The sequence below is a fragment of the Parambassis ranga genome, chromosome 14 (assembly GCF_900634625.1).
Source record: "Parambassis ranga chromosome 14, fParRan2.1, whole genome shotgun sequence".
In the NCBI taxonomy this organism is placed as follows: Eukaryota; Metazoa; Chordata; class Actinopteri; family Ambassidae; genus Parambassis; species Parambassis ranga.
Window position 1 is genome coordinate 12605537 of NC_041034.1, and position 25254 is coordinate 12630790.

The 25254-nt window shown below is 40.5% G+C and overlaps 1 protein-coding gene across 1 annotated transcript; it reads right to left on the bottom strand.

The window, feature by feature from the left end:
- Positions 1 to 1015: 1015 nt before the first annotated feature.
- On the bottom strand, positions 1016 to 24509 carry lrch2 (leucine-rich repeats and calponin homology (CH) domain containing 2). Its single transcript, XM_028420840.1, has 21 exons — positions 24269 to 24509; positions 16852 to 16996; positions 16480 to 16606; positions 16290 to 16395; positions 15931 to 16067; positions 15607 to 15737; positions 15417 to 15504; positions 14354 to 14450; positions 14132 to 14229; positions 13930 to 13997; positions 13153 to 13257; positions 12828 to 12896; positions 12384 to 12446; positions 11640 to 11688; positions 11403 to 11543; positions 10804 to 10854; positions 9954 to 10020; positions 8774 to 8886; positions 6431 to 6568; positions 6215 to 6292; positions 1016 to 5903 (listed from the first exon to the last, which is right to left on the bottom strand). The coding sequence occupies exons 1-21, from the start codon at positions 24507 to 24509 to the stop codon at positions 5784 to 5786; spliced, it is 2232 nt and encodes a 743-aa protein (XP_028276641.1). The 3' UTR covers positions 1016 to 5783.
- Positions 24510 to 25254: the final 745 nt, after the last annotated feature.

Here is a 25254-nt window from a genome sequence, read left to right on the forward strand (position 1 = left end):
CCTTGCCACCTCATGATAGGCTGAGTCACCACCTGGTTTTGAAAAACAGCAACAAGCATTCTGAAGAACACACAGCTTAAACCTGACCCATCCTTGATCCAATCAATCACAAAGAAATAATGGTTCCTGAGAGGTGTTTGGAGAGATTTGAATCAAAGCAATGGTGCTACATTATGAGCGCTTTTAAGGATGCAGGTATTTTTTTTTGTGTCATCACAGTATCTCATGGTACATCAAGTCTGGTAAATATTTTGATTCGCAGATGTTTCCAATTACCAAAATTTTTCTATAACCTCAAAACACAAGCGTCACTGTCAGTATCATCACAACTTAAAAGCCGCGATCTGAGCAGGAACCCAGATCTGGTGTCTTCTGCGGGATCCCTGCCAAATTACACTTCCTTTTCCAAGTAAATCACCAAGAGCGCAGGAATTTTCACATGTGTGTGCTTGAAACTATAGACCATTATATCACAACATAAACAAAAGGATTTTGGCAACGAGGAGCAGATTTAATGAAATAGTAACAGAAAAAAACAAGAAATCAAACTTACTGATGGTTCAGCTGCATGGGAGTGGAAGAACTGAAGGAAGGAGTGTGGGTTTTATTCCAGTTTGGAACCTGTTCTGTCTGATTTTACCTTTATTAAACACAGGACAGAGAGAAAACCCAGCACAGAACCCCCTCCCCATATCATTACAGTCAAAGTAAGAACCACTGATCTCCTTCCTCCTCACAGAGAACATGTTTCAGTCTAAGGTGCCAAATCAATGTTGGGTGTTGATGGAGTTCAGCTCTCTTGGATAGCAGCCCTTACCACCCACTGACAGAAAAACCACAAATTACTTCACAATATCTGTATTATCGCTGAAGGAACTTGCTTGGGTATAAGAGCTATTCTCAGTACTGTGCCATTAACAAAACATTTATAGAAAACCATTTCCACACCTTCCCAGGAAGGAGGATGCATCCTCTTAACAGGTTAAAGACTGTGATTGACACTAAGACAACACAGTCTGAAAGAATTGGACTTTATTTTATATTGACCATGTCTTGTTTAAGAAAACTGTGGGATTTATACAGATGGTATGTACAGAGGTTCAGTCATTCTGTAGTCTTACATGCATTAGGTTTAAAATACAAAAAGCTTATACTACACTAGCTTGAATTCTCTTGGCAGTGTGGCAGTCGGACATGACTCACTGTTTCACTGTTTCAGCTGATGAAAAGGTCAAATCAAAATTAGGACACGTAAAGCAACAACAGGTACTGATGCAGTTACACACACTATGAAATGTAGGTCAGCATCTTTAAAAAAAAATAATGTTATGTTCTTCAGAACACGCTTCCCTTTACACGCTTTCAATGAAACTTTATAATTATATATAAGTCAGAGTTTGTACATAGAGATGATAGGTGACATTAAAATTACTATGAAGTTATTTCAGTGTAGTAGCTTCACCTGCAGTCTGATTTAGGCTGGGTTCACCTTTTCACATATCTCACATGCCCGTAAGGTATCCTGCAGTTATCCTTTACCAGAACCATTCCCCCAATCTGTGCTCACCCCTAAGAAACCCGTTGACTTTAGTGTGATGGAGAACAGACAGTTTTTGTTCTAAAATACTTCCAGAGGTCCAAATAGTTAGATGAATTCAAGTGAATATCTTCTGAGGTGTCCTGTCCCCAGAGCTGAATGTGGAGATTCCACTTTAAATTCCTCTGTACTGAGATATACCTAGTAGATTGTTAATTGTTATTGTCTGCCTGGTGAAGCCTCGTATTATCATTTGCTTAAGTTCTGAAAACCATATCGCCAATGATGTCTTCACAAACTCTTCACAAAAAACTCAACGGACATGGGCATGCGAACGCAGCACTTCATTTGCTTGATTAAAATCGAAAATTCTGTTCGTACATGTGTGTTTTTCATTGTTGAGCAGACATCTGCTTGCACTTTAAGAAAGGAAGTTGCCAGCATGTCTGCTGATCAGTCGCCATGATGGAAGTGATGACGGACTAGTCTTCAAAATAATCACATTGTGTGTAAGCGATTTTGATCATTTACGAGATATTTGCAGACTCAGACAGTGGCCCCAGCATATCACACCAAACACTGTGATGAAAGGATACCTTTACAGCTGGTGATATGCCAGTGCCACACAGTAAAACAAGAGCAAGGCATCAGTGTGCTGACGTGAGCACTATGAACACAAGCATCCTTCTCTGGCTGTTCTGACCTATATGCAGAAGATATTGATCGAAACACTGAGAAAGCACAGATTAGACCACGGTAAAAAGTGTACAAAAGCAAAGACCAACATACACACTGCATGTGTACAACAAGAGACATCACACACTACTTGGAATTTTACAGCAGGTACTGAAACACAAAGGAATACGAAATCAAAAATAAAACCAAATCTGTTCAATTAGCCTGATTTAGGATCATACCTAAAGGTACAATGTGTGTTTTCATGTAAATATACACACACACACTTGCTGTTTGGGTGTGTGCTGGTTCCAATGTCGCCACACCTAGATAAAAAAAACCTCCTGGTGTTTTATTAAAAAAGAAATACCAGCTACGTGTATGCACACATTCATTTTTGTTTTCACAGATATTCAGCCACTCAGAGAGAGAGAGAGAGAGAGAGAGAGAGAGAGACTGGCACTTCTCACTCAGTGACAAGATTCTCTCTTATCAAAGATGTGTTTATTCACATGGGAAAACCACAAAAACTGCTTGATGAATAAGCTCTCAATGGTATCGTTTTACAGCTGTATTAGCTCACCCTTTCATGGGGAGTAGGACAATTGTCACTTGTCTCCTTTAAACACAAAAAACCAGAGGTAGCTTCAGGGTTCAGGTCTCTATTCCTAATAATCCACATATTCCCTTATCTGGTTTCTGAAATACTGTCTCACCACCATTTACAGCCTAAGCACATTTGGTGCTATATGCAGTTAACACAGAACAGACTCATTAAAAACTTGATTTGATTCTGATGGTTTTTTTTGTATCTATGTCTGCGGCTGGGAAAAAATACAAGCGTGCAACAAGGGTATTTCCTGAAGCAAACAGCAGATTAGGAGATATGTATATTACAGACGTGCAACCTGAGACATTGTGATGAACCGGGTGTATTTTACACAGGAAGCTCTGTATTATTTTGTATTATCTGTGTGGCATCTGTTCTTTGGAATATGATGACGTGAAGTCAGAGAACCCCATTCTGATGAGTTAGGTGTTCTAGTGAACAACATTCACGCATGTGACTAGATCACAGTAGTTAAGAGTCAAGTCCCTTAAATATATACCATGGATTTTTTTTTCTTTTTTTTAAACATTGACCATTGCTCTCTCTCAGTCTGGTGGCCAAATTAATAGCTTAAACTATAACAGGAAAAAAGTGAATTAAACAAACTCATAACACAGAAAAATGTCCTTTAAGGCACAAAAATTTGAATGTGAAATAATAGACACATCTCAGATTTTAGCTACATGTGTGTCACCATGGAAGCCATCTGTATGTTTAGAAGATTCATTCAACAGTCTGTAATGATTCACTCCTGTAAAATGTGCCAGCTAGCATTAGTTCGTGACACAAGTAGATGCTATTGTCATTTTCAGTGAATACACAGCTTACGTTACATTTTCTGTTCATTTTCAATTTCAACACAGCAACTTACTGATGCACTAACACAATGAGACACAGCAAGGTGGAGGCCAGCTTGGCATTAGGTTTCAGTTATTCTTGGATTCTTCACCTAAAGGATTTGGCACATTCTTCATCACAATCATACTCTATTTACTCCATTATGTTGTACTTTGTGCTGACACTTGGCTGCCATAGCTAAACTAAACAAACAAGTGCCACCAGAGAGCATGTAAGCGAAGCCATATCAGCAGTATGCTATTGAAAATTCAGTACAGTCTGGACAGCATAACATCCTCTCTCTCTCTCACACACACAACTATTCAAAACTGCAGATGTGATGCAGCACGTCTCCCAAAAAAGACTTGTTATAGTAACCACATGACAAGAAAACTGATAGTGCCCTTTAGGTATAGCAATAATAATACTATCTAAGAACATATCAAAAAGTAAACAGTGTAGTTTGATAACATGAAAAGAAAAGAAGAGCCGTGTCTATCTGCTACAATGTAGCAACACTTCATGCTGTCAACACTGCTGTCACCATCATTAGCAGATTAAATATTTGCTTTCAGTTTAACAGGGTGACCTTACACTGATTAAAATCAGGTATGCACCATAGCTGCCACTAAAGCATTTTAAGTGATTGATTATATAACGGCAGCTCTCAGACATCAAAGCACAGTCGGCTGAGAAAGCTAGAAACACACATGGAAAAAAGCATTTTTACTGGTTACGGTTGTTGTTGTTGTTGTTGTTGTTGTTGTTTTTGATTCTTGTGTAATTAATCAAGATGTTTGCTTGTGTTTGGATGCGGTGCCTTCATGGACACCGTAAGGAACAGTGTTTAGCTGCTTTTTGTTCAGAAAAACAGAAAATAGTTCTAAATGTTCACCTGCACCTGAGGTTACAAAACTACAACATAAACATAAAGTTAATAAATACATAAATAATTAAATATCCCTGAAATAATGAAATGTATCAGCAGGGTGGCCTGGCAGTGAGATAAGACCTTGCCATGTGTGGAAGTTTTGCCTGTCACCTCACAAACCCATGCAGTATAAGCAGGTTCCATCTGACGTTTAGCATTAGCATCCTAGCTGCTTGTGTACAACACAGCAAATGAGGCAAATTATAATTGGCAATAACTGGAAAGAAGGTATAAAACTTTTAGAAAAGTCAGAATATTGTCCAAAAAAACAACGACAAAAACCAACATTTAAAAAAAAAAAATGCTACACAGCAGGACGTCATGCTTTTGGCAACAGCCAAGCACATTATCACAGCGGCCAAATGTGACTTCACCTGGTGCATGCGGGTTTGTTTTGAAAAAGAATTTTAGTACACAGTTGCACAGGATTGTACAATAGATTATAGATGTGAATGTTGCAGTGTGGTGTCTTGAAAGACAACACCAATTCCAATCTCCCCTCAAAGAGGAGCAGAGATTTGATCACTTTGATCACAAGTTGCAGTGTGATAAATACACATGACAACCTGGCTGCTAAGAAGAGAACAAAGTATCTACAAAAACAAACAAATAGTGCTAAATTCAAACATTATTTTTTTTTTTTACAGAAAAAATAAATTGCACAAAAAAAGGAGAAAAGTGAGGTCGCTCAGTGTTTTGTGGCTGCGAGGCAGCTCAGTCCTCTTCAGTGAAAGAGTGAGTTATGTGTCTGTCATCTCCTCACTGCCCAATGTGTCCAACACCATGTAGAAGTTGTCAGTACTGGCACTTGCAGATTTAATAGAGAAAGACAAGTATAGGTCTCCTTATAGACACACTGTCATGTCTGTCTCAGATTCAGGAAAAACACACTGTCAAACTGCAGGTCCACACACACCAACAGCACAGATGACCCCGGTAACAAGGAACAGCATACAAGTGAAAATGTGATGGACAGGAAGTGGGAGGTGGCTGACATCATATAAGGAGACAGAGACATTTCATCACCATGTCTCCTGTTTCAATCAGGCAGAAACAAACTCCCAAAGACCCAAAGGCCACTGGGTCCTCGCCTTCTAAGGGGCTCTCTGGTCCCTGGCAATGGGGTGAAGGTTTTGGAAGAGAGGTTTGCTGGATGACTAATCAGCAGCTTGGAGGCAACATTCAGGCTTGTGTCAAACAGTCGACAGTTGCGTGGGCATTGCTGTAGGCAGATCCAGTAGAGCCTGGACGGTCACACCCACCTTCACCAGACCACGTTCTTCTAGGATGTGATGTGGCAGACAGAGCTTGTCCTGAGTTAACAGAGAGGTCTGTCATCAGTTCATACGTCTGCAAAGCTAATGGAATAAGCCAAGGGAGATCAGTTGATGGCTCAGCTAAGTAAAGTTACAAACCAGACTGGTGAGTGTGCATGATGTAACACGCAGCAATTAAGTAGACAATCAGCACTAGTGTAGGTTTGTAATGTATGTTCCCCACCTCAATAGTTTACTAAGAAATCCTAAATCCTAAATCTTGACTTTAGTGTAAATCTTCTGGCCTTGAAAGATGGTAAGTAAGCATGCATGCAAACAGGCAGTAAGGTGAACACTGAATCAATTACCTGTGGAACACCCAGCTTCTTACAAGCATCCAGGAAGTTTTCAACATTCCTACGACATTTAGCCATGCTGAGCTTTGGCTGAACAGAAGAACATCAATGACAACTTTAAAACATAAACAAGTACAAGACATGTACAACCAAAACAATTATGGAAAGGCCACTGTATTATTATTTTTTCCCATATCTGTTAATAAAAATGAGATTCAGCCTTCTCACCACTGCAGGCGATGGCACGTGGATGCTGGCCACAGACCGAGGACAAATGTGATTGGCTAAATGGCACAGGACAACTCCATCCATAAGAGCAGCTCCGACATCTTCTGGAAGCAACACTTTCAGTCTGGACTCAATGTTCTGCAAACACATTAACAACGACCTTATTACATCACTGATGTTAAACAAAACAAGTCGGGCAACAGTAAACAACCAAATGTTTTTGCAGGAAGTACATGTGGGTATAATCAGCCCGTGTTTCTGCACTGTATTCTGAACGGTATCATAAGTCTTACCTCCAAAACATTGCCAGTGTGCTGCACTACACACTCTCATGCAAGTATTGAAAGCTGTTCCTGATGTTATTTGTCATACAGCATACACCTCCAGAGCTCCCAGTGATCCAGGCAGACCACCACATTTTTAAACCGATCTGTTCTACCCTGGCACCACAGCCAATATTAGAAACAGCAGCTTATCAAACAAGAGTGTACCTGCATGTTTTAGGCAAGCGGCTGTGACACCACTGATTAACATACACAAAATCCTGTCATCACATGCACACCATGCTGTTGAATGATGTTGACCACATCATGATTTTCCAATCTTTCCACATCATTTTACAGCCAGCTCCAGTTTGTGATATAGCGTGAGGACCCATTTATTATGGCTGCCTTTCTGTCTTCACTTTAATGCTCTGGCATGGAAGATCCAGTTTGAGTTAACCATTGCTTTTGGCTGAATGCCCTGTGTTTAACATTACCACAGTCTGCAATACACTGCAAAACCGTGCTGAATATTAGACATTTCTATTCCACAGTTTTGTGTTGCATTATTGTTTTTTAGTGGATGAGTAGTTACTTTAGTCGTATTATTTATGTATGATGGTCTTTTAGTCCATACCCAGTGGTCTACCATTGCTAGTAAAGGGACTGTAGGCTGTATTCATTCCAGCATGGAGTGTCTTGCCTGTACATGTCCAGCACTTTTTTTGGCAAAATCTCAAATTTGGAACAGCCTCCCACATTTATTATCCTCTTTTGTAAGACAATGTTTTGGAAAATGTCACATCAGCTGTATGGTTTGCTTGTTAAGCAACATATCAGGACATCTTGCCCTCTTAAAAGGGTAAAAGGGTAAGTCCAGAGCATCTGGAATGGTTTGTGATAATATCTGACTGAGCAGCACATTGTAAATTTGTTTTGACCTTCCCTATTTGTGCACGTTATTACAGGTTGTAACCACTGATATCAACTGCATGACCTCAGTGTCTCTGCATATGACTTCACAATGTTATTTCTTATTGTTTACCTTTTTCCCTTTTCCTGTTGCGTTACTGTACAAAGAACAATGCCTCACATTGTCTGTCTCACAGACTCTAACTCAAAGCTGCTAGACTGATTCTAGTTACACAGGAAACCCAGCTCATCTGATGCACATGCATCTTTGTTATTTCTCTTTTCGATGAGAATCAGTTCAACAAAAACAATGTTGATAATTGCAGCAAATGGTGAATCATGTTTAATGTGGAACTCAGGACAGGATTAAACACATACTATACTCATTAACTCATGTGAAAAAAACATCATGATGAAAACATCAAATACCTACCTCAAATTTCCTGTCCAGGTCTGCACAAAGTTTTGCAATTATCCCGTCAAATCAGGTTAGATCTTATAATAAGTCTCTCGTGCCATGCAGACAGACAGACATAGATAGATAGATAGATAGATAGATAGATAGATAGATAGATAGATAGATAGATAGATAGATAGATAGATAGATAGATAGATAGATAGATAGATAGATACTACTGCTTTATTGATGAACTACTACACATGTGTATAGTGTGTAGTAAAAAAAAAGGTGGTTAGAGCTGGCATGGACGGCAGAGGGAAGGCAAAGCAGCTAGCAACTGCTCAACAACTCCAGTGCAGTTAACTGAGAGAATGCAGGGAGCGTTTAAAGCATCATTAAAACAAAAGGTGGTTACTTTAAAGAATCTAAAACATGTTGTGGCTTAAAAATAGAAAAGTGTGTTCAAACATATGATTAGTAGAGTACATGACCATAAATAATGATGAGATAAGGTTACATTTCATACACATTGCATAAGCCTAGGGCACAGGGCAGACTGACCCTGTGACTCAACTCCTTAAAAAGACACAGGGCCCCTGGAATACCGGTACTTGTTTTTGTGTGTGAGATACACACACACACACAATTTTTAAATTGCTTACTCAATGGGATAAACATTTGAACAAAAGCAGGATCTGGCAGGCTGTGGCCTCCGTGTGACTCGGACTGGTGCAAAACGCAAAGGCATAAACAAGCGTGGGGTCTGACCTGTCGTAACAGTCCTATCTGCTCCATTTCCTCTCTCAAGTGCTCCATCTTCCTCCTCATAGTAAAACTGGGGTCTGTCGAGCTGTACTCTTGGCGGCTTCCTCTGGTGAAGGCTGAAATCATAGATTGAAGAATTAAAAACAAGATTCAGTCAGATATCAGAGAACAGACGGGGATATTCGAGTAAGAACAATTACAGCTTCTTAGGAAGCAACAAGAAGGCAGGTCAACATGAGGTCTGTGCAGCTTTAACTAGAAAAGCCAGAAAGCAATGTCTGTTACAACGTCATATTTCATGTATTGAAGGCAAAGGTGAGCAGAGAAAAGACCCCAGATACAGAACTAATCTGGAAATCAATGACAACTCATCAAACACAAGATAAATGATGGCATAGAAGAGAAAGGAGGCGCTGGGGCAGAGGCAGGTTGTGGAGGTTGGAGTTGGCAGGCTATGTTTGTTGCCCTTTGTGTTGTTAACCTCAGTGTAGGCGCATATGACTCACATAATCTCATGTTATTCACAACATGGCACAGACAGACAAATGATCAGGGTCCTGATCTGCACCTAATGCAGCAGAAGTAATAAATATTTAAAAGATATGTAAAACCTCACATTTAATACTGAGTAATTTGTTGTATTGATACTTAAGAAAAGGGGATGTCAATATTTCCTCCAGCACAGGTGTGTCCGCAAACAGTTATGAATCAACAAAGCCATGGTCTGTTAAGCAACTATAACAAAATGTGTTATTGTTCAATGAAGCAAAATTAATTACTGTGCATATTTGGCACAGGACAAATCAACATTTCCAAAGAAACCATTTCCAGGGAAAGGATGTTGGGACCTCACCTAAAAAAAAATACTTCAGTTTCATGTGAACATAACATAAACATGCATTGATATGAACCTTGGCATGAACACCAGTGTTCATGGGCCAAGTTAGGCCAATGCACATGCAATACATTCCAACTTATTTTCATTTCCAAAAAAAATTACAAAGCCTGTATTCTTGCCTGGAGTGAATTTTACTATGTGCCTGGATGGGTGTCACTGCAAAGATAATAACCTTGTAGCTGATCTATTTATAAACCTGGGAAAGTTCCAAAAAAATCTCCAAATAAAAAACAAAGCCAAGAACTGAACACAATAGCAGTCAAATTAAACTAGCATGTGCAGTACCTGATCTTGGCTTCAGCCCAAATACTGTCAGCGTGGTGGTGCTGAAATCGGTGTTGCGTAAACCATCCTGTGGACAAAACATTGATTAGAATTAGATTAGATAAGATAAGATAAGATAAGATCATCATCTTACATCTTGTGAAATTCACAAGATGTAAGATGGACATTACCATTAGGGTTGGGCGGTATCCAAATTTTGATACCGGCAAACGCCCTCCACATTTTACCCCGGTATACGTAAATACCGTGCTGTACCGTGTTTTTTTAAATTTCATGCTGGCAGCACGCCGCGGTATTAAACTGGTATGAGCCAGTCTTGATGTCATGTTAAGAGCCTTGCGCAGTATATATGTTAGAAGCTACGCATATAAAAAAAACACTTGTCCGGTAAACGCATGTTTTCCGCTGCCAAGTTATTCTAATGGAAACAATTAAAATGATAAATGTAGGCTCAGACGGCGGCACCAAACGCTCAGAAACTAAATACCATCTCAGCTCTGGCTCGTCCTCTAAAGCACAGCAGTGTTCTTCCAAGGGACCAGGTGCAACAGATGCGACTATAGTTCTCTCTCCACGCTGTCACGTCATGTTCATAAACTTTGTCAAACATCTCCAAAAGTAAAATATATTATACTACTGAAGTAAAACTGAAGACTCAACCACACAAGACATCAAATAAAATATGTTCAATATTTGATCCTTGTCTTATATATAATTGATTGCATTTTTTTTTATTGACGGTATTAAAAATGTATACCCACCGCTATACCTTAATACCTTAATACCGCCCAACCCTAATTACCATATCATGTCAAATATATGTAAGGTATTGAGTTTTTCTCAGACCTACCTCACAATCATCATTCCCATTGGAGTTCTTGCGAGCACTCTGACACTTGTACTGTCAAAAAAAAGGAAAAATCAATTGACTGGTATTTTTTTAAGTGCCTCTAGTTATGCAAGGTGTCTGATGAGGAATGTAAACTAGAAAGGACTTGTTAAGGACTTGGTCTAATTAATGCTCTCTATATTATGACAAGCATGGATTTTTTTTCAGAGATCATTGTGGTTAGATAAAATGCTGCAGAAACCATACATGAATAAACCTTACTGTTTAAAGGCTCAGTTCACCTAACTCACAAAAAAATGTATTTCACTGGTGGTGCTTGATGTGCAAATCAATATATCAAAATGCATTGTAGTGGCATGTGGACCTTGATGGTATATTAACATGAGTAAAAAACCTTTAAACCTGTATTTGTTTAACCCCATGGGATGCCAGGATGGCAACACAAATCTTTCATTTTCACTTATCTGGGTTGTTAAACATGGTAGATGCAGGCTTACAAACAGTTACTGTAAGTGAGTTAAGTGAGAAAATTCCCCCACAGGCATGCACAGGTTTGTTCTGCAGAAGACTCAGTTTCAGGAACATGTGCATGCTCATACCTTGAGATAGTCCTTTCTCAGGTACTTGTTCCGCCTGCGATCTTCATTCTGATTGAGGACAGGTGGGACTTCAGGCCACTTTGTGTCTGAGTCTGACTGATCTGTCTTCAGGCTACCATCAAATGAGCAGGAAGAAGAGGGCTGTAAAAAGCAGAGAGTTAAAATTATAATTATTTACTGCACCCTCCTGAGAGAAACGAGAAAGATGGGAAATATGCCACACATAGCAGTCTGTACCTGCCCACTCAGCACCGATGCTCCGCTGCTTCCTTCATCCAAAGAAGCGCTGAAATGAAGAGACAATAAGACTGAAAACACCATTTATTTTATTCTTTGGGACATTCGTGTTGAACAGGCATATTTATGTTATCATGTCCAGCAAAATCTGATCTGTCAGTCCTGGAATCCAAGGCTACGTTTAGACTGACACAGGCTGAAGCCTGAATGGACGCAGGAATCTGATTATCAAACCTGATTTCTGAATCAGATTTGAGTCACGTTTGCTCTACATCAGAATTCTTACCATCTGACTCATGGTCATGTCACATGAATAAACTGTCAAGATCTGATACACTGAAAAAATCTGAATTGAAAAGGTTGCTTGTAATGTGAAGATGATATGTTCTAATGAATGTCTGAGCCTGATCTGATGAAAGAGAGCTACTGCAGCCTGCAAATACAAAACAAGCCCCTCATGTTCCTGAGATAACTTGAGATTGTGAACACATCTGGCCATTATTGGACATCTGTAGCAAAATATAAAGATTATATTCCAAAATGTTTGCAAGGAGAGTCACATAACGCCTTGCTCAGCAGCTGCGGTTAGCGCTCAAGTAATAACATCTCTTTAGGCTCCAGTGTAGCTGCTTTAACACAGAAAATAAATAATATTTCAGGTTTGCCTTGCAGAGATTGCAGCACTGCCTCTACACTGGTTATACTTCAGATGTGTGTTTCTGAACATAGTGGGACAGTACCTACCTACGAGCAGTCTGAGGTGTGAGCCTCGGTTTGCTGCTGGAGCTTCCGGAGTGACTTAGAAATCTGTACAAACAAACAAAATGTATAGTCCATGTTCTATCATTTACTTCTATGGATGAATGATTAATAATTACACAAACAAATAAATTGGGTGGACTCATCATCAATTACAATTGCACAATCACTATCTCAACACCAGCAATAGCAATGACTCACACAACAATAATCAAAGTTTGCAAAAACCTGGTCATGGGAAGGATGAAGACGGAAATATTTTTATACATTCAAGTATCGAAACAGGTTTTATTTCCATGTACGCAACCACAAAATTCCCAATGCTTGTCTGTACAGATGGCACTAATGATAACAAAGAGACCACTGTGCCACTGCAATCAGTGTGACATGCAACCTGTCTGTAAACGGTGATGATGGAAATCCCTCTACCTGTGTGCCCGGCCAGTCACTCTTCGTCGGTGAATAAGACTCTCTGCTCTGCAAATTAGGGACCGTCGTCTAAGATAGGATTCATCAAACAGAAGCACGCCAAGGAGGAGGCAGGAAAGAGAGAGAGAGAGAGAAGTGAACGCAATCACATAATTGATTAGCAGAAGATAGAGAGAGAGTGGAGCAACATTTACTGAGAAACCAAAGAAACAGTTTGTTTGTCAGGCCACACATAGCACCATGAAAAGTAAAGAGAAAGCAAGAGATGGATTTAAATGGAGCAGCAAAGCTGACATCAGCGGAATGAGAAGCAAGTACCACCCACCTGTTCTGCTGTTCCTGCTGCAAAAGCTGAACGGCAATCTTCCTCAGGTCCAACACTTCCTTCAGCTCATCATCTTCTTCTTCAATTAGCTGCTCTTTATCAGAACTAGGAGAAAATGGATCATCATCAGATACTGCTAAACGGTTACACATTACAACATATGTGCACCAACATATCTAAATTGAACAAACGAACATATGATCTGTATTACTGATGTAATATCCAGAACTGCATAACATTTTTAAAGCAGTTCAATATGGGAAATAACATTTGCAGATAAAAGATACCGCAGTATGAGTATAATTATTTCTAGGAACTAATTTTTTTTTACAAAAATGAAAAAATGAAACAACCTGTCAGTTATATTCAAGTTAAGGCATGCATTGTATTTCTGCTGTATTCTGCACCCTGCTCTGTAATTTTTCATTTTTGTTTCTTTTACCCTGCCTCTCCTAATAAATGTTTATTTTCTCAAAAATATTTTCTCACATCTCTGCAAACCTCTTTTAATCAATCATAAAATGCTACGATAGCTCTAATGGAAAACAACATCTGAACCATGTCTCTATTCATCTCAATTTATTTCGAATAATGACAACTTGTTGATTTGCTCCTAATGTTTGGCAGCCCCAGTGAAGAATTCAAATGTGTCATCAGGAAACACGTACTAAGTTCCCCTTGCCAAAAATGATATGTGTGTTTTTTGTAATTAAAAGGGCTCTGTTTACTCAATCAGAAGAGGTACAAGATGTTTGACTAATCCCAAGAAAAACTCACCCTGACTCCTCTTTCCAGCTGTCTTTTTCTTTGCTTTGGTGAGACATGTTAAGAACTTTTTCCAATTCCTGGAAAACATACAGACACACCACGTCAAGGAAAAATAAACAGGAGCTGATTTATATGGCTTTATGGGATTGATTGTATGGCTCTCCTATACATTTTTGTGGACAACCTGTTTGCAGATAAACAAATAGTTTACCTTTATACAAGACACATGACTGCTCTGCTGCCCGTCACACTCTGACAGAGCAGGATCCTCTTCAGGGTTGGGCTCTATAAAGTCATAGAGATCCTGATCTGATAGAGGGAGGAAGCATCCGCGGTCATCACATAAACTGTCACATTTTAGGCACTTCATTCTACCACCCCATGTCTCTGTTATTGCTTTCAAAGGGAATATTTGATACTTATTTTCGGTAACCTTTGCAAGAATCCATTTTAGAGAGGAGTGAGAGGGCATCAGCACGGGCTGTCTCTGAAACTTGAGAGTGCAGGCTGACGGTATCGTCATCTGACGGCTGCAGAAAAGAAAACGAAAAATGAACTTTTGTTATTTTATATGAATTTTACCATCACGCATCTGTGTAGAATTGTTACTAGAAAATAGTACAAAGACAAAATATCAAATGTTAAACGTGAAAAGTTGCAAAATGCAAAAAAAGTCTAAAAATGAGTTACTAAATTACATATTATCTGTCTTCCAGTGGGTGACTGTCGTCTGTAAAGATCATCAATAGGCAAGGAAAAGTGATTTATCAGATAAAGATAACCACAACAGGGGCACAGATATGACTGACTCATAACTGTATGAGCAACAATTTCTTGTTGCCACAACTGGTTTCTGAGAGTAACCATTGCAGCTCTGAACATTACAGATCTGAGACATTCCAAGAAAAATATGTCACAATATGTTGCAATTCTTTGGCTCAGGCGCAACAGGGAGGCCGCCTGACTCTGGGACAGAGGTTTATTCTCATACAGTGCGCAGACATCCACAGTAACCTTAGCTTGACATTTTTTCCACTGTCTGTCCTACATTCAAAGCTTCCACCTCCAGCCTGTCACACTTGCCTCCTCCTTCCCACTCACGTGAACCTGTTCAGCCTTTGTTTTGTCTAGCCTGCCCACCTGTTCTTGTTATCTTTGGCCAGTCTTTTGGCCCTGTGGACTGGCATGCTCTAGTGTAGCTGCCAACTTTTTGCTATTTCATTCTTTTCTACTACTATTTCTACTTTTACAAAAAATATATGTTTCTGGCTAGCAGGTGATATTTAACAATTCTTTAAACATTAATGTGTGACATTAAGGGCGTCTACAGAGCACAATATTCATAATTTTGTTCTAATGCTTATCGTTGTGCTTTCAGACTGAATGAATCACAGCCAACACCACTGGTGCTGATGGTGCATGATGTTGCATTTTATTATGGGGTAAAACACAACAACATGCCCATCATGTATTCCCTCCGTGCTGTGTGTCCTGACCTCTGTTGTAGACAGCCGCTTGTCGCCATTGTCACTGCCAATTCCAGAGTCAGGCCCGTGGTTCTTACTAGGATAAAAATCTTCCATGCTGAAAGGTACCAGAAGACACTGTTAATATCAGAATAAAATATTCACAAGGATAAATAGGTGCTTTTATGTCACAATGACAAAACACAGCTTGAATCAGTACCTATCTGTTAGGGGCTGTGGAAGGCATCGTTTGCCGAGGGAAGGGAGGTCCAAGGTGTCTGGTTTCTTGTCCATTCTACATGCCTGGATGTTCAGGTATTTGAATATGTGCACTTTGCCCTTAAGGCAAATCTGTAACATATAAAAATGCATAAGGTGTCTCCAACTGCTGCAACTCCACAGAGCAATATTTCCCTCCATCCACTAGGTGGTGCAGCTGTAACAGGTTTACTAAAATGTGAGGTAATTTTCATGAATGCATTCATTACATCCATATTTCTGCTGAAACATAGGAAGGTGTGAGAAAAATTATGAATGTACACACCTGTGCCGGTGGAGACTGCATAGGATTGTTGTCTAGGATGATGTGCTGCAGCTGCCTGAGTTTCCTGTAGGCTGGAGGAATTTCTGTGATCTTATTGCAGGAGAAGTCAAGTCGGATGAGAGGCAGGTCAGCCAACTCTGAAAGTACAGGTGAGATTAGTCTAATAACATTTTTAATACAGTTGGTTCTGTTGCTGACAGATTTGTTCCCACGTGGAACTTGGTTTCATCACTTGATTTGGGCTGGTGGCCAATGGTAACATGACTGTCAACACATACACAAAAAAAAACACTGCGAAAATTATTCTTAGGTGTGAAGAAGGAGAAGAACAACAAGTCCATGGTGAGTGATGGACTCACCCTCAGGCAGCATGTGAATACAGTTCTTCCTGATGTTGAGTTCTCGTAAGGCTTGAAGCCTCCCCATCTGAGCTGGTAGCACCTGGATCTCATTACAGCTCACGTCCTGCAAGGGGAGACAAAGTGTAAGAAATGTGTCTTTATAATCAGATGTCCACTGACTGCACACACACACACACACACTGCTCACCAGTTCCATCAGCTCTTTGGCCTTTCCAATCTCTTCAGGGATAGACACAAGTTTATTGTTGCTCACAAGCAGAACTTTGAGGGGGAGGTTGAACACATATTTTGGTAAAACTGATAGAAGATTCCGGCTGTGAAGAAACACAAAACATTGATTTACATTTAAAAGGGCATACAGAAACATATAAGACTGCGATCATTGTGACTGGGAATTGTGTTTCAGCCAAATGAGGAAATGTCTCCGTTACATCGCTCTCATGTGAGCATTTTTGCCCTGTTGGCGCACTGAAAGGGGAACAAGCTCCTCTTGAGAGACATAAAGCTGCACACACATAAACACGCACTTATGTTTAATGTGTATAATGAGACTCATTACCTGATATCAAGATAAGTCAGCATCTGCAGATTGATAATGGCTTCTGGGATGCACTTGATGCAGTTGTGGTAGAGGTTGAGCGACTCAAGAGGGGCGAACAGACACACTTCTGGAGGGATTTCTGTGAGACGATTCTTCGACAAATCTGCAAGGAGAGAAACGCAAATAAAATATGTCCACTTTAAGCACACATGTAAAATAGTGGTTGTGATATTTTTAGGGATGGCCACTGTGCACTGGCTTTAGAGACCATGGACACACAAGACTGATCAATACAGTTCCACGACAGAGCAATGGGTAACATGCCTCTTCATCGAACACTAGTCTAAGATTACACCGGAGTCTTGGTCTTTAAAGGGTTGAGTGCTTCTGGTAGTGTAATATCTCAGTATTTCTAACATTGATCTTACTGGGAGTGGCACAGTATGACTTCACACTATTTGTATGAATGGGTGGATAGTATTATCAGAGCTCACCCTACATCTTTTGTTGTGTTGAAAGACCTGTTATTTGAGTTGCATTGTGCACTTATGCAACATATTGCTTTTACACATTTCTTAATGACTTGACTTGTATCTTGGTGTATGTGAAAGTGAGATAAATCACATCCATCAGTACATTTATCAGTTAAAATTGCAGCTGAAACTGGTGAAAATCCCAGTTTCCCCTGTTTCCAAGTATTCAAACCATCAGGATGGGGTAGCATCAGTATTTTAACAACACTATGCATCAAGCCGGAGATCACATCCTGAACAAGCTATCCTTGTAAAATCTAAATTTGACGTTTTAAAGGTTTTCACATGAGATAAATTTCAGCTATACTTCAGTATCTGATCCAATAATTAAACATGTTGGGAATGGGGAAGCTGATTCAAGTGTTTTCCAGCCATAGGTAACACATATACTGTATTCCCTCTTCTTATGGAGGTAAAATTGATTTTCAGTGGTGCTGAAATAATTAATGCCTGTAAATTGGCTGTGAAATTAAAAGTATGTGACACAGAAAGTGCAGACCGGACTATAACTCATGTGCTCTGCTTTACTAATGAAACCAGTTTACTATCAAATCACAGCCAACATTAATCAGCTAGGAGTGGGTGCTTCTGTATTCTGCACTGAGAATATGAACGCAATCTCTGCTCCAGTCAATGAATACAAGCACAGCCTCCCATTTGCATCCGCCTCTTGTGATAAAATATTCACGATTCTGGCTCTCTCTTGCCCAAGAATGTGAAAGAGCACACTGAAGCAGATACTGAAGCTGTCTGTCCTCATTCATCATTCTCCCATACATCTGACCATGACACATCTTCAAAGTCATTTGCAGCTGTATTATAAATAATTTCTTTGACGGATAATAACAAATAATAATGTATATAATGTTCTGGTGGTTTTTGTGTTTCCTACAGTATATGTGAATCAGAAAAGGTATATTCTCTGAAACAACAATGTGCATGGTAAATTTCCTATTAAATTCCAACATGTACAAGTCTATATCATACCATACATGTTTGGCTGAATATTTAATGGAGTATACTTGTATATATAAGCAGTGCACATGTGCATATTTTCATCAATGGCTTCTTCAGTCTTTTGCATGTCTTTAGATCAAGTACAAAGAGCTTGAGCAATGGTGCATTGTTCCCCCACGTTGCTGAATCACTCACTATATCACAGACATTTCAATGTACACATAGATCCATACTATATCTATTTAAATAGCAAACACAAGCATACTGAAAATCAAACATATAAAGGCAACCTTGTGTTGTATCGTGTTCACCTTCAGACACATCCAGTATTGATTCAGAGGCTACAATTTGCTTGATTGTGTGGGGATGTTAGCATGTGTGTGTGTGTGTGTGTGCATATGCCTGTGTGTGTGTGTGTGTGTGTAAAGGCTCTTGTCTTCTGAATGACAAGATAATTAGAGACCTATGAGGTGCTGGACAAACCCTGATAAACGGAGCACTTTCAATTATTCTGTCTTACCTAACTAGAGTGCCACATCCTTAGCAATGGAAAAGCAAACACTACTGCACCTCCATCCCCTTAATACGTGCAATTATATGACTATAACTCTTTAATAAACAATTCAATGAACATCAATTTACTGTTATTGTTTTAGCTTAAAGAATATCCATCAGTTATTTTAACATATTGTTGGTAGCATGAGGATATCCATCTCTGCCTTATAATTAACTCTAACATTTGGCAGGCTTTAAATGACTAACAACAGAACTGATAGGCTGTCACTTTGAAATCTGACAGCAGTCAGTAAGCAGAAGTGAGAAGCAGACCATGAGACAGTAAGCAGCACAAAGGGAAAAGGAGTCAAGAGGTTAAGGGAAGCAGAAATTACCACATGGGGAAAGACTAAAGCTGAGGTCACAGGGTATACTCTATTTCCATTAAGAGTGAATTCTACCATCCCTGAGGCTTGGACCTTGATGTTGTTGTAACCCAGCTGTATACAGACAATTCCCTCACCACCATCCATCCCTCTCTTCAAGCCAAACAACTGGGGATTCTTCTGTAGCAGTGGAATTATATGGGTCGATGGGAGGTGGGGGTGGGTGGAGGCAGTCTTTGTATGCCTGTCCATCTCCAACCCATTTCTCCCTCCTCTAACCCAGGCCATGCACCATCTGCAGCCCACAGTGGGTTTTTAATCCACCTGCTGGCTGACTGGAGCTCCCGCAGGACAAGGCCAGCCAGGCAGACGAGCTCCACTGCTCCTCTTTGCCGTATCAGCAATCTATTCATTACTGTGTTAGTAGTGCAGATGATTCATGAATAGGTCTTTCATGATACAGCAAACTGTATGGGCTACTAAAACACTGTATTCAGTGAAAGACTGGATCCACTGTTGCTATAAACGGACTTGTCTTAAAAAGAAATTCAAAGAGCAATCATCTAAATCACTGCAACACAGCCCAGCATAAAGAACAGAAACTGCAGAGAAACACACAGAGCAACACTTAAATCTTTCTGTACAACTTCTGCAACATCACCACAGGGTTTCGGGGTTTTAATGAAAACAGGGCAGAAACATGACAAAAACATGATTTATTGAGGTTAATTAACTGCACCCTGCCTGCAGACGTGACCGCTGTCTGGCAGTTTTGGGGTGTGGCTTGGAGTGCTGCTGTGTGGCCAGGTGGGTATAGTGTGTGGATGAAGGTGGTTTATGGTCAGTAATTTAGGTTTTTAAAATGGGCTCAGGATTTGTGAGCCATCTTGCGGGGTCAGTCACTGACATAAATCACTGCTGGACTTGTCCATGAAGACTGTTGTGTGTGAGGCTTGGCCTGAGGGGCTGTATTTGCTCAGCTACTTTGTGGGGTTGTGGGTCTGTGGTTGCTTGTTATCACAGTCAGGTGTTACCTTGATCTATGCATAGCACTCACACACTGCTCCTGGTAGGCATGCTCTGTAAAATCAATTCCAGGTGCATTATAAGTTCACACTCAGTGGCTCCATGCTGACAACACTAAGCAAGCTGCCTTAATGCACAATTGCTCCTAATACATATAGACACATTACCATAACCACTTTAGATATAAAATATTAATACTATTACAGTATGTTGTTTTGCTTGATACATTAAGCTCAGATTTCTTTAACCCTACAAAGTAACATTTCTGCCTAAATGAGACAAATCGGGCTGAGTGGCTTCAGGGACATCACAGAAGGTTTGTCATATTTTGATTTTTAAGTGTCCAGACAAGAGAATGAGAATTGAGATGTAACAGGAGAACTGCTTTTTGACAATGGCTAAAACGCATGGCTCATTAAAAGGTAGCTGAATGACAAAATCTTAGAAATGGTAAGAAGTTATTTCTAAATGAACCTCAGGCACCACACTCAAACCTACATAAATGTGCATATTTTAACATAAATGCATGGCCTGATTTAAGGCTGTTTCCTCTCGAGGGCCTGTGAGGAACAGGTTACACTTTGTTCTTAAAATACCACAGGAGTCTAACCAGAGTACCTGCAGACCTATTTTCTATCATGCTATGTGAGGAAACGATCAGCATCACATTTCTAAACACTCAGTAAAATCGATTAAGAAACCTTACTGCACACTGACTGATTTTTGTATCCAAATATTTGGCAACATCCTCATTGTTATAGTAGGGCAGGAATGCATATGCCTTGCCTAGACGTGCACAGATTTATCTGGAAGAGCCCTGAGGGGGAAAAAGAAACTCTGGAATGTTACGCTCACTTTACTTTAACTGCTCTTCGAATTAGTTAAAGTTTTTTAAACAAAATATAGCCTTTTTCAGTGCTACTATTTGGCACAGGCTGGCTTAAGCAGAAAGCTTTTTAGAAGAAAATCACTGTTAACTTCCAGGCCTCTCAGAGCCTTTTGAGTGAGTCAGCCTTTATTGTGCTTGTTTAAAGAGCAGTGGCTTTATTTGCACTGGTTGATTATTAAATCCAAGAATACCAGCCTTACTCGTGTCCTTGTAGAGAATGTCCTTTAGGAGTTTAACTTCTAAGGAATGTAACATGTCCACTTCAAGTTGCACAAAATCAAATAAAATGTGCAAATACACATTTTTGCCACCTGTTTCAACCAACTGTGCCCGACACACTACAAACGTTAGGGTGTGATCTTGCTTTGTTCTTGGCTGTCCCTTCAAACCTTCATTCTGTGGAGTCTGCGGGTAGTCTTTGCTTTGTTATAAGACTGAGAATAATGCACACATGCAAACACACCACATGGTGCTTCAACGTAAGCACTCAAACACGCGCACCCTCGGGGGTAGGGTAATGGCAGGCAGGGGCATGCTGGGATATGAACGTGAACATCTGCCCAGGTTGGTGCACTGCTCCGCCTGCTCCCCTCTACACAAGGTCAGGGCAGCATCTCACAGTGCTCTGCAGTTTCCCATGGGAAAACAAACTGACTGGAGACAAACTGCCAGTAGCACACTGCAAACACAGACACCCTTATGTGAGCAGGCCTCAAATAGAGGACACTCATTAGACACTGCTCTGTGTATGAACTCCTCCTAAAAACAGCATGGAATGTATTAAAATAGGAAAGTCCCGATTACAGCTGCTTCAAAAAAAGACATCCAGATGTCAAAAACTTGTCTTTGTCTTCAAAGGCTATTTTGTTTAAAGCTCACAGAATTATGAGAAGGCTGACTGACGTCACACACTTCTAATGAGCTGCATCTCAAAATCAATGCAACTGATGAAAATATTCAGTTTGAAACTATTCAATTCAGTTTAACTTTCATTTGATCTGGTTGATTCACTGATGCCTCAGAAATTCACTATTTCACAGCTGAGATTGCTGTGAAATAGATGACGTGAGGAAGTCACTGCATCGGTGTTGATCACATTCTGCACCTTTGAAAGTGAGATTTGCACACCTTTTATTCGAGGGAGCAAAGTGAAGACATGGAGAAAAAAAAAGTGAAAAGACTGTGCTGCATTCATGTTGATTGGATTAGCCTCAGCCAAAAACAAGAGATCAAAGCTGTGACAGGAATGCATACTTTTATATCTCTTTGGAGTTTTATCCTTGTTATGTAAATGCACTCAAGATAACAGCAGTTCTTTCAAAAACCGACGACTGTGCCTTCAACAAAGGCACGCTGGTCATTATTGTTATAACACATTGTAATGACTCAGCCCACCAGTCTAGAAATAGTACACACTAACTTCCTGTTGTGTCTAACTCCCCCATGATAGGCTGACACTAAACAGTCAGTGCTTCAGGGGAAATGCTGAACCTACTAGGGTTGATTGATAAGTTTGTAGCCTAAGGTAGAAGCTCTCGTTTCTCTTAAATAACTCATGTGAATATTCTATTCACATGAAAATTGCAAGTCAGTGCTCTATAGGAAAATGCACTAACATCAGCCTTCATGCATCCATTCAGACAGGCAGAGCTGAACAGACACATGATTTAATTCATTCCCCTAGACGAAGAGGAAACTCAGTGGTAACTATTCCAACATAAGACTGTCACCATGAAACAAAGAACTCAATGCATAAGTACTTCAGATTTGAAAAATCCATCTCTTCAGTAGCATTATAATATATTGTTTAGGTTCAACACTGATGGTTTACTGCATTAGAGTATCTTAGGTCAAAAGATGAAGGCCTGCTGAACACAGAAATGAATTGCACTTAAAAGATTTTCTAGATAATAAGTTAGTTTTAAAAGAAGTGTCTGGTCTCCAGAGGGTGCAGATGAAGTCATATGTCTATGACACACATATATTTTGAGCTCTTCTAAAAATATCACATTATATGTTCAAATCTATCAGTTCCACTTTTTGAAAAATCTTGAGCAGAACATTTAAACAGCCTAGGGTATGATCTCCAGTGAACCAGTGGCTTGCCTTGATGAGCTGCACATGTTAGCAACTAGCACCATATGGCACGTGGACACATCGGAGGAGGAGACAATCATTCTGAGATTCAGCATCCTCCAGGTGTCCATGAAAATGGCTGAGGATGATTAATAATACCTCATTTTTTACTCTTCAGTCGTACAAAAAGATATATTTCTATACTAACTCACAGCCATAAAGGTTCTGCTACTAAAGGTGCTATTGTCTGTCTGGGGATCCTTCGTGTGTGCAAGATAGATAAGCCCTTCTGTAGTAAAACTTAGTATGTATGACCAGACCCTGATAACACAGCCTTCAGAAAACGTGAGTCTACTGCTGACCTGCCGACTGACCTGACTACAGAATAAGGTGACCTAGAGGAACAAAGAGTCCACAGAACAGCAGAAGAGCATTCAGCCTGCACATGAAACCAAAAACACACCCTCCTCCTGTCTGACAGATTATATGGGTATATACACCTAGGCAGGAAGGCAGGCATGCAGGCAGGCAGGGGGGTGAGGTTGCATGTACGCTGCATCTTTTGTCTGATTGTGCAAGAAAAGAAAAAGCTCGTAAGTGTGCTATCACATGTTCGCCAGGCATTCAGTGAGCAGGAATTTATACCTGCCCTCAGGCTTCATTCACATTGTGCTCCAGCTGCCCGGTGCAAAATCAACTGCGGCTCGGTGTGCAAACCACTGCACAGCGCCTGCCTGGGTGCGCCTGCCGTCTCATTCATGTGTCTCAGGGGGGGCCACAGACAACTGAAAGCTATATTGGCGTCGACCAAAACATGCACACAACAGCAGCCGAGCCCCTTGCGCATTAATCCGGTGTGATATATGAGCCAGGGTGGATGTGTGCATTTACAGAAGTCAGTTCAGTAAACGGCTAATCCCTTTAAATAGTGTCACCTACACGTTAATGCGCCTCTATTCAGAAAATCTGCACAAAAGATTCAGGCTGGATTCATGAACGCGTAAATCCACCAGCACGCCTATATATATGTGTGGAAAGCGTTTCCTATACAGCGTGCATGCACGCCAACCCACCTGCTTGTGTTGTATCGGTCAGATCATAGCTCACTCCCGGGTACTCCCTGAGCTTCCTGCCGCTCAGGTTCAGTATCCCCGAGCACACGGCATCCTCCAAAGCCCGGTCCAGGCTGCGGGCCGTGTGGTGCTGCTGCTGGTGCTGGAACTGGTTGATGCCCGGGCTCCAGTGAGGTCCGCTAGGGTAGTGATGGCTTTGTAGAGCAGTGACAGCTCCCACACCTCCCTGACTAGTCGCCATTTTCGTAAAAAAGAAATTACTCTTACAATAATAACACGCTCAGCGGCAGTTTCTCCGCCCATGCGCATACAACGTGCATTCCCGGGACGGACGCTAGGGGATGGGCTTCTGAGGTGGTGATGCTGCTGGTAGTGATGATGATGGTGATGGTGAGGAGGGTATGGTGGCCATTTTAGGCTTTTAGCCTTTTTTTTAAAAACCTGTAATACACACTTCCATCTGGAGACCCGATGTAGCACAGGGGAAAGGATCCTGCAAACCCAAAATGTCCTTTATTCAGTTTGGCTGCCTGTGCCTTGATGGAAATAATGGGTTAAAGGAGTTATAAGAAAAAATGCAGACAGCACAACAGATCTGAGAGATGGCAAAAATAATGCATCAAATTCTACCACTTCTTTTTAAAAATCCAGCCCCATCTAAAAGGTCCTTACTGTCCTTAAGCTTAGGCTCCTGTTTAATGAGTAAGTATGCTGAGGCACCACAGACAACTGCTTGGGGCCCCTGGGACAGTTTGGGGCCCCTGAGGACCAAGAAACGTTAAACTACAGCAGTAGCAATGTATAAAATTTATGTGGACAGCATGACACCTCCCTGATGGGGCCTTGCCTGACTCACTTACACTGTTGTAAGTGTTAGTGCATTTTTAATGAAAATGAAAACAAGGATTTTTTTTGGTTGGTGTCAGATTATATACAAATTAGTGGTGATGGACACTAGTTGCACCCTGTGAATTTCTGCTCAAGAC

What these genes read in the sequence shown, in the direction of transcription:
- lrch2 (XM_028420840.1), bottom strand. Translation starts at nt 24,509, where the DNA reads ATGGCGACTAGTCAGGGAGGTGTGGGAGCTGTCACTGCTCTACAAAGC. An exon ending in CATCGGTGCTGAGTGGGCAG is followed by an intron (nt 11,544 to 11,639) that starts GTACAGACTGCT and finishes TGCTTTTTACAG; the next exon opens with CCCTCTTCTTCCTGCTCATT. An exon ending in TGGGCTGAAGCCAAGATCAG is followed by an intron (nt 8,887 to 9,953) that starts GTACTGCACATG and finishes CTATGATTTCAG; the next exon opens with CCTTCACCAGAGGAAGCCGC.